The following is a 10,877-nucleotide window of genomic DNA, read 5'->3' on the forward strand; positions in this document are numbered from 1 at the left end:
CCACATCTTGTGTTCTCTTTTCATGATCTAGTGTTAGACAAGTGCTTATGGTTTACGCTGAGTTAGGGTTTGTCGGTGGTTCGATTTGATCACCTCTTCATTAAGAACTTTTTGGTTCTAGGGAAATTAATGCAACTTCAGAAATTTCACCTCTTTACTACAGGATTCCTAGATCAAGATTCCTATGAGTTTTCAAACATAGGCCTGATTTGAGATGTAATAAAACAGCAACAAACAACAGATAATATTTCACTTCTGAACAACCCCAATCCACTAGACAATTCAAGAGAAAAGAAACCAAAACTTATGCCACAAATTTCAACCCTCTAGGGCAACCTTATCATGCATAAACCAAAATCTGATAATAACTTTATGGGAGCTAATTACAGAAGTAAATTATGTTCTAGCATCTTCAATATCAAAGTTAAAGTTAACCCTAGGTTGCAATAAATGTGAAGAGTATGGTTGTACCATGCACGTTTCCATATAAAAATGTGGAAATAGGTGTTACAGCACTGACATGTGTTTCTGGCCGTACAAACATGTCCCACGTATGGGAAACACATTGTATGGCCAGAAATCCAGAAATGCATTTCCGGACCATACCAACATCCATACAACACATTTCCAACATTGAATCAACCTGTTTTTAATGGGCTTGACTGTTTAGACCTACAAATTTGGAAGTAAACCTTAATTAGAGCTTAATTAATCATTAAAGAAATTCTTAGAAGCCTCTAAGAAAGGAATTTTTTTATAGAGAATTTCATTCTCATTTTTGCCTCACGTGATTTGAGGAAGGGCAATTTGAGCAAGAGCGATTTGAGAGGTAGCTTGAGTAAGGGTGTTTCTAGGGAGAGGGAGTTCATTTCTTTACACTGTTATAGCAAGCATTTAATGGTGTTTTGGGAAGCTACAGCCATCATTGTGTTCACTCTTATTTTTTGTCACACATGGTTTGAGCAAAGAGCAAATTGAGCAAGAGCAATTTTAGAGGTAGCTTGGGTCAGAGGTTTTCAAAGAAGAGAGAGTTTGGTCTTTAGGCTGCTACAGCAAGCTTTTTAGTGGTGTTTTGGCAGCTACAGCCATCACCGTGTGATGTTTTGTAGTGTTTTTGGGCAGCTTCAGCTATAATAAGCATTTTGTGGTGTTTTGAACACAGTAAATATTGTTGAAGCTTCAGCTATAACAAGCATTTTGCGGTGTTCTGGACAGCTTCAACAACTATTTACTGTGTGTTTAGATAAGCAGCCAGCTTTCTTGAAGATTCTTGTTGGTTACTTAGTATTTTCTTAGGGCTTATGCTTCTATCATTCATTTTATTTACCACATATCTGTTTTCATTTTCTTGCAGCAGCAATGGCTTCCAACCATGCTATTCTCTTCCTCCATTGCCTAAGCCCAACAAAGGACTGACTGCCATCCTCTGTAGAGGCATGTTAAAAAGACTGCAAAAATTCCCAGTGATGGTTCATGGGAATGGCAGTGCAATCTCTATAATAACCCAGACGAGGGCTCTTATCCAAGGGTGAAGGGACATTTCTTGCATGAATCAAGAAGGGGTGTTGATTGTTGCCCAAAAACAAGTGATTTAGCAGAGAGAAGAAACTATGAGGGTGAGCAAGGAGAGGTTAATAGGATTAAAAGAAGACACGAATAGCTTGTTAATGCCACTCCCCAGGTTCCAAGCATTGAGCCAAGGATCGTACATGAAGCAAGGAAGAATAAAGCACCTTAGCAACAACAACCATAAGCATCAAAAGATTGTAAAGGTTCATCTTTTGCAATTCAAAATATCAGAATAGCTTAAATGGTGAATGTTCATGGGGGAGAAAAAGCTAAAACAAGAGTGGCAAGAGGCATCCATGCTTGTGGTATCCCTTTTAACACAACTCCTTGAGGATTCAAGGGGCCTAACTATGAAAAGCTCCAAACCAATCTACTCAAAAAGGAGAAGGAGCTTGTTGAGGATAGTTTAGCATCTATTCATGCTTCATGGAGTAGCTCTAAGGTTACCATTGTCTCAGATGGATGGACAAATACTAGGTGTAGACCACTGATCAATATCATTGCCACTTCACCAAAAGGAGCAATATTTGAAGGCCAAAAACTATTTAGGTGAGGTAAAGGATGTTCAATTCATTGTTTATATTTTAATCAAAGTTATTGAGCAAATAAGGCCTGCTAAGGTGGTGCAATTTATCATGGATAATGTACTAGTTTGCAAAGCTACAAGTTTAATTATTGAGAGTGGGTATGATCATATTTTTGGACTCCTTTCATTATCCATAATTTAAATATGATTTTTGAATACACTGATAATAAAGTTCCATGGATTGAGGAACTCACATGACAAGCAAGGGAAATAATCAAATTCATCACCAACCACCACCACTTTTAAGCAATATTTCAAGAATACTCCATATTGGAATTGTTGGAAGTTGTTGACACAAGATATGCCTCAAACTTTATCATGTTGTACCACCTTGTTGAGGTTAAGTAGCCATTAATTTTTAAGGTGGTGAATCAACTTTGGGCTACGTGGAGAAAAGCAAATTCAGGGTGTGGAACCATGTGGTGTGAAATTTCCTTAATTGCAGCAACTAGAATTTAATATTCTATCTACTAGAGATTATTTGTCTTCAAAATTTAATTACGGCAAATAACGATTAAATCACTACTGCATTTTTCACAAATAAAAACAAGAACTGAGAAATAATGCACACACAAAATAATTGACACCGGTATTTTTGGACAAATTGTCCCTGGAAAAATCCCAATGTGGGGAAAACCAGTTCCGCAAATGAGGGTTTTATTATTATTTTCAGCAAAATTGAGAAATACAATCAACTTGCCTCTCACTGGCAAAGCTCTGGCATATAATATCTCCACTGGCAAAATCCACTAGAAATACAAAGTTTCCTTCTGCAAAACAAAACGCCTCCTTAGTGCAATTTGCACTCCCTGCCTACTACACGCACTAGCTGAATTAGAAATGCGTATGGCCCTATCTATAACTCGCACTACCTTTGAAAAATGCATTCCGGTGATGAAATTTACCTCCTACAAATCGACTGAGCAACTCACACCTCCTCAGGCACCTGTCTTCGACAACTGGAAATCGAACTAATGCCCAGCTATGCGCACTGGCTAATTCGCGTGCCTAGTACAGCCTCACTGCAGAATGATTCGACCTCCCTTCCTCACCTGGAATGTTGGAATCTCTATGGAGAATCTCTCTGGAAATTCTCTTCCCAATCTCTTTGCTAAAACCCCGTTGTTGGTGTCTCCCTTTGTGTCCTTGCCATCACCGCAAATCACTATTTCTAAGTGATCTCCAATGTCCATCAACTTGCTCTTATAATCTTTGGTTGAGCAACCAATGGCCATTGGCTAATCTCAATCGATGGCCAAGATCATCTTGACCTAATCAAGTGACTTTTCCAGAAGTCTCTAGAGCAAAATTGATTTACCTCAATTAATCTAGTTTAATTAACCAGTTTTCCTAAGTTAGACTTAGGAAAATATTTAATAATTAACTTAGGAAAATATTTAATAATTGGCTAATTAATCTAATTCAGGCATTTTCCTTAGAAATATTTTATGGGTCTTGGAGATAATTATCCTCCTTTGTTCCTTGGCCTCTTAGACGCCAAATAGAGACTAGAACACCTGTTCATTGGTACCAAAAACTAACATGGTGCACAAATTGTGTCTTGATGTGGAGTGGTGGAGCATGATATATTTCTTGTTCAAGTTCACATCCCCTGTTTGAGCTTCTCCAAAGTGCCAACACAAACAAACCTTCCTTAGGAGAGGTTTACATTGGCATAGATACCATGGTTGAGAAAACTATGGAAATCATTTCACAGGAGTCCCTTCAACTATTATTTGTTGAGGCTCATTTTGTTGATTCAATGATAAAATCATTGTTGAAAACTAGAACCAATTCAACCCTCTGTTGTACACTTTAAAACATGCCCTAACCCAAGATTTTATTATGAAGACCTTATTGCTCGATGTAATAGGATGAGAAAGGTACCAAACAAGGATAGGGAGGTGGAAAATGGAGCGAAAATAGCCCTTATGGGAATATCCTACTCCTCTACACAAGGGAGGTGAAGAAAGAATTTGCTATTTTTGTTGTTGGTTGGATGATTATTTAGACATATTAGCTTTGGATGAGAAGTGTGCCATGAGTCAAATTAGATGGTGTATTTATGGAGTAGATGGTGTACATTTGCAAACCTTTTCCATTCATATTCTTTCACAAGTGACAATTTCTTCATCATCGGAAAGGAATTGGAACACCTATGGTTTTATTCATTCAATAAAGCACAACAATTTGGGTTTGTAGAAGGCCAAGGATCTTGTTTATATGCATTCCAACCTTTGACTTACATCCTGTGGAGATTCAGAATATAGTAGAGGGTATTCAAGACCCAAAACCCTCTGACTTGGACACATCTCTTGCTGCACTAAATCTTAAGGAACCTAGAAGTGGAATCAGAAATACTTCTTCCACTCCACATTTCACCATTGAACACATCTTGTTATATCATTCATGATGAATATGAAGATAAGACTGATGACTATTAGCCCTTACAAGCTTAGCTTATGTTTTATTTGTATTTTCACAATTCCAATTTCTATTTTCACAATTCCCAATTCAATAAATTCAATACATGTTGCATTGAAGCCTTGTATATAAAGGGTAATTTTGGATATAGCCTCATTTATAAAGGTTGTTTTTGGATATTATTACTTACATTTTGTAATCATCTATGAGAAAAAATATAATGATGGATTTAGCAAGTAAATTGTGATGTATCACTTGTCATTTATGTCCTTGCTCATTTAGTCATGAATAAAAATGCTTTTTTTCAAAGTTTCAATATAATGTGCCATTTATAAACTAGCACATTATTATTATTATATTAGTATTATTATCAATATATATATATATATATGAATGATGTATCATTTGTCATTGATGTCCTTTCTCATCTATTCATGAATCATAATGCTTTCTTTCAGCGTTTCAATATAATATGCTATTTATAAAAGGTGCCTTTGGATATAGAAACATTTATAAACGTTGTTTTTCAGCATTATTACTTACATTATGTAATCATCTATGAGAAATTATATAAAGACAGATTTAGCAAGTAAATTGTGATGTATCACTTGTCATTTATGTCTTTGCTCATTTATTCATGAATCATAATGCTTTTTTTCAACGTTTCAATATAATTTGATATTTATAAAATAGCTCATTATTATTATTACATTAGTATTATTATCATTATATATATATATCGCAGTATCGTGTTTTTTCTACATCTTTGAGGGGTCACGTTTCCAATGCCCATTTGGGAAATTTGTACTTGTTTCCCAATATCATGCAACTTAGTGTTAAACCCATGACAATTTCAGCCTTGACTTATGCCAAATCAGCAAGACATATAAATGCCAAAAATTACCAAACCATGAAGACTAGGATAGTTGAAAATAAAACCTATAGTAAGATAATTTTGAACCGCTAAAAACTTCATATATATATATATCAGAAATGAAGTTCAAGTACATACTCTCAACTTAGGATATACGCTAGTACAACTCTCCACTCCCCAAGGGCCAAAATCCTAGCTAGGGAAAAACAAGAAAAACCCAACTCCACCAAAGATGATCCAACAATAGAGTCACATTACCAAATCCTATTTGGCCTAACAAAAGGCATCTTCTCTTCTCCTCCTCCTCAACCAACATAAATTAGGTCTATTCACAAACCCTCACTCCATTGTCTCCTTAGGGATGAAACCCTAACCTTGGACTCCAAGAATTTTTAAGAAAACCTAGAGCCTCAAAACAAGAGAGATAAAGTACAAAGAAGAATGATTAAGAGAGAGAGAGAATAACTAATGCTCCTACATCTTTAAACCCAATATATATAAGATGTAAGCTCTCCAACCATAAATTATCATGAGATCATTATCTCCAACATCTTGCACCCAAGATCAAACCCTAGCATCTCGCAAGAGCAATCTCCTTAAAGAAGATGTCTTCTTTATTCTTCATAACTTTTTCTAGGGTTTCTTCATGCACCTTAGCACCTTACACCTATAAGACAAGCACAAAGAAAAGAGTACAATGATGATGATGAGAATGACTTTCTCCTTCTTCTACATATCTAAGTATTGAAGATAAGTCTACAAGTCAAGTGGGACCTAGTCCACTATAAGCAACCTACAAGAAGGTCCACACATATGAAACACTCCTACAAGTGACACAAGTCAAGCTCCAAGGTGATGATGATCTACAAGCAAGGCTCCAAGACAAGGGCACTCCTCATCCAAGGTCCAATGTTCCTCCTCCAAGGGCTCCAGTGCTCCAAGGCCCCTCCTAGGCCATGTGCTCCTCATGACCCAAGCATCCCCAAGTCAACTCCAAGACTCCATAGAAGCATCCAAGCAACCCAACATTTTCTAGGGCTCAATGCCCTCCTTTCGAATACCATGTGCTCCTCCAAAGCAGGGTATTCTCCAAGCAAGCAACCTCTCCATGTGGCCAACATGTAGAATGTCACCAAGCTATCTAAGAATCTCCAACAATCCGAGGAAGAATGTCAATCAAGCATCCATTTGAGGTCTAGCAACCAATGAATAAGCCACCTCCAATGTGCAAGTCCATCACAAATCAATCAAGGGATACCCATACACCCCACCTATAAAGAACCCTCAAGCATGGTATAAACATTTTCAGAGTAAACCTTGAAAGCTAACACTTTATGTTCAGGTCGCGGGACTCAGAAAATAATGTCAAAAGAAACATAGTAACCACTACATCAAACATGATACATCCATGTACATCATAAAGCATATGAAATAGTTCGTAATCATAATGTAAAAAACAAAAGAAACACATTATGCACGGAAACTTTTGATAGCTAGAACCTGTAACAGGGTGTCAAGGGAAATTAAGGTGTGAATGTTCATATTTGATTTGAGCGGTGCTTCTCTGGAAATATTTATCGATAAACCTTCCTAGATATCTTGGTAGGCACCCAATGTCATTGTCTATCATGTTTGATACCAGGGATGCTTCTTTCGAAATGGTATTGATAGAGGTTCCTAGTAGGCACTCAATGTCACTGTTGACTTAGTATAAACTTCTTCCGCGCGGAAATAGACATGCCATTGATTAATTTTTATTTGCAGTGAAATTTCAGTTTCTATGCAAGTTTGCAAGACAATTTGATTGCGTTGCAGTGTGCACCTATGTTCCAGGGATGCTTCTTTCGAAATGGTATTGATAGAGGATCCTAGTAGGCACTCAATGTAACTGTTGACTATGTATAAACTTCTTCCGCGCGTAAATAGACATGCCATTGATTAGTTTTTATTTGCAGTGCGAAATTTCAGTTTCTATGCAAGTTTGCAAGACAGTTTGATTGCTTTGCAGTTTGCACCTATGTTGCCAGGAATGGAAAACAGGAAACGGAACACAAAACGAGAAAGGAATGAGAAATGGGGCTAGAAGGCTCCAGGACCTAAGGAACGTGAACCTACCACCCCTCCCAGCGTGTATTATGCATATCAAATCGATTAGCAATGTACTATCGTAGTATCAGGACGGGAATGGGAACAAGAACGGACCGAAACGAGTCTCGTGGACAGGTTTCTGATCACAAAAGTCATACCCACATGTAAGAGTTAAATAGAATAAACCGGTTGGGCCGACAAACCAGTTAGAGTTGCAAACAAGAGCGCGATTGTCAGAATACATCTACTGTTTGCATATTTCATATTAGCTCGTATAGTTAGATAATACAACTGGAACATGCCCAAAGTTTATATGTGCTAAACATAATTTGTACCTCTAAGGAAGTTAAGTTGTTGTTGCTGAGGTCAAGGCGTGACAGCTTCTCACAAGCATCAAGCCCTACGATCTGTAAGACCCCATAAACCCTTAGAAACCCTCTGAAATGTAAAATATAAGGAATGTGTATTGACATTAGGAACATACACGTACCTCTTTGATGCCCCGTTTGGGAAAGGAGAGACTTGTAATAGAGGCCAAGTCCTGTTCTGGGTATTGAGCTGATATCGAAGCAGCAGTAAGGCGCTGCATACCTCCCATTCTCCTCTACACTCTGCCTTTCAATCCCTGTTTATTCCATCTCCACTACACATGTCGCAGGCTAGATTTGACTCTGGTTCATAGATAGGAAAAGACTCGTGAGATTATTTCAAGTGAACATAACAAGTGAAGAGTACTTTGAAGTTTGATTTGACGTGCAGTGTTCGGATATGTTTTGATAAACGATGTTCCAATTTTGATTTACAATCCCATGAGCAAGCATATTAGTAATTATCGCTTGCATGCCCTATTTCGTTATTTTGGTCGCATAATACCATATGGAATAACTATGTAACTATCATTAAAATTTGAAAGAATGGATTCATTGAAACCATATGGTTATGGTTTGGTATATAAGTATTCGAAATACCATTTAAAGGTGTTTTCCATGGACCAGTTTAATTTTGTTAAAGTATTTGGGTTAATTTGTAATTAATATGATTTTATTTTAATGTGTAATTTATTAAATATTAGGATAAAGAAATTTTTAGAGGTATTTAAGTTTATATTAAAAAAAAAAATGGTATAGTTAAAGTGAATTAAGAGTTGGTTTATTTTGGTATGGTAAGTTGTTTTTTAATTTTTCATTTTTATTTAGGTCATTTTTAATTTAATTTATTATTTTTATAGCCAAATATATGATATAGGTGTACATAATTACTTTTTATACATTATCTCAAATATATTACATCAATTTTATTGACTACAAATAACAAAACGTTTAAGTTAAAAATTATTCTCTCTCAAAATTTGTATATAAGATAGTTGTGTTCAAATTAAATCAAATTATTTGATGGGTGTGTCAAACTTGATATTTAATTGTAATTGATAGGAATTTGATAAAGTGAAAGGAAATGGATATTGCAAGAAGAGTGGAAATATAAAATAGGTACGTGTTGAAAAATAGTTTTTTAATAGCATTGAAAAATAAGGGGTGGTTGGAGTAGGAGGGGTGATTCTTGGCATCAATTAAAAAGCTGAGATATAATATGTATGGGATTGGGAACAACAACCAATAACCAAGTGGATTTTCTCGCTCTTTAGCAAGGCTTAAATTTCGTCATTGAAAAGAAACTCCAAAGAATTATGATATTTGGTGATTCAATGATAGTAATTCGGCGAGTTTGGGAGGCTAAACATCGTCCTAAATCGATTCAATCTCCCATGTAACGAAGGATCCTTCTCCAACACCAACACTTTTAACAGGTAGACCTCTTTCATGTTTTAAGGAATTTAAACACCATGGTTGATTCACTAGCAAATCAAGGTACAAGGCTCAATCAAGGGACCATAGTATTGAATTATGAACATCAACAAATCATCCCATTACTATGATGTTCCCACATAGTGAAGGTAGATTATTAAGTCTCATTAATGAATACTTAATGAAGAGGAAGAATATTTTATGGAGCAAGCATATCGTTGGAGAATTGTGGTAGTAGATCTGAGGGTCTTCAAGTTTCGGCGGTCATCGTTCTCTGACAAGCCTCAATCATACCCCCTGACATCCCATTGTCGACTAAGCTATTACACTTGGCTCGTGAAATATCCCTCTTGTTGCCTTGTGTATTCTCAGACTGGTGTTGGGCTTCGTCTAGTTAGCAAGTCGAGAAAACGACATTTAATTTGCCTTATGCAAAGGCCATTTCCATATCTACTCCATAGTAAGTGGTTCTCTCTATAAGAATTTTGAAGTTGACTTCTCATGGAAGAGTCAACTCCACATTCAATGGTGACAAAGCAGATAAGCAGTAGCCATGATAGTTATAATAGTCCAGGCATTGGGATCCCTCAAGATTGTGTGTATATATATATACATACCTTCCTTCGAGCTCTAAATTTTGCATGGTTCGGCTCTAGTATCACAATGCTTAATAATGCTCGTCCCTACAAATTGGCGTTGACGTTGGGTAATTCTGTTATGGCAAATGAGGGCTTCTCCTCCCGTGACTCCAAAATTGTTGATATCAATGCAATTTTAGATCAGGTTCTCGAGGCTATGGAAAGCATGCAACTCTCCCTCAAGCAGTGATAAGAAGCTGAGGGAAAGGCTTATAATTCTCTTCAGATGATAGTCAACTCCAAACTTGAACTCATGTGGATAAAAATTAACCGCCTTCATAATGAATTAAGGACCAAGGTGGCAACCTTCCACTGTAAATGGCAGAGATGGAGGACTTGTTTGTTATCGAACTATAGCTAGTTTCAATGGATGTTGATTCTAGTGAAAATGTAGCGAGGAAAGGAGGGAAGCTAGTCCAACTCCATACTAGCCAAAATAATTCTAAATATGTGCCTTGGCTGCAAGTTTTTGGACAGTCCTTGATTAATCTCTAGTTTATAATGATGTGCAAGTTTTGCTTATATTTAGGCATCTATTTTAGGATGTACAGTAGGTATCTAAGCATAGGTTGCATATGTACTAGACTTCAGAATGTTGGCTTATGATGGAAATAGATGACTTATGAAAGGGTTTTGGCTCGAAAACCATAAGTTTTTTAATAGAAATCTTATAGCTATTCATTTGAAAAAAAAAATTTGAGAAAAGAGTATTTATTTTTCAAAGTTAAACATTATAACTTACATTGGTCAATGTTAAACTAATAGTGGTCATTAAGCAAATCGATTGTTATTGTCCCATCTTGATAAGGACTAATAAATTGATATCTGAAATGGAGAAACTAATTACCTACTCATGCATGAGGACTTGCATAAATTTTACTCCTACTTATTAAAGC

General features: G+C 36.4%; 1 protein-coding gene across 3 annotated transcripts in view; it reads right to left on the reverse strand.

The window, feature by feature from the left end:
- Positions 1-8,400, reverse strand: part of LOC149225074 (Leucine-rich repeat (LRR) family protein) — a 154,361-nt gene extending 145,961 nt beyond the window's left edge. Inside the window, exons 1-2 of one of the 3 annotated variants that reach the window (XM_089386441.1) lie at positions 8,032-8,400; positions 7,877-7,948 (exon numbers count right to left, since the gene is read on the reverse strand). In XM_089386441.1, the coding sequence (XP_089242567.1) occupies positions 7,877-7,948; positions 8,032-8,139 (180 nt within the window). In that variant the 5' untranslated portion in view covers positions 8,140-8,400. The remainder of the gene's footprint in view (positions 1-7,876; positions 7,949-8,031) is intronic. The other 2 variants (XM_089386442.1, XM_089386440.1) reach the window with 2 other exon arrangements.
- Between the last annotated feature and the right edge of the window lie 2,477 nt (positions 8,401-10,877).

The sequence above is a fragment of the Pinus tabuliformis genome, chromosome Q (genome assembly GCF_031772625.1).
Source record: "Pinus tabuliformis cultivar Carrire ecotype Pingquan chromosome Q, CPIR1, whole genome shotgun sequence".
In the NCBI taxonomy this organism is placed as follows: Eukaryota; Viridiplantae; Streptophyta; class Pinopsida; order Pinales; family Pinaceae; genus Pinus; species Pinus tabuliformis.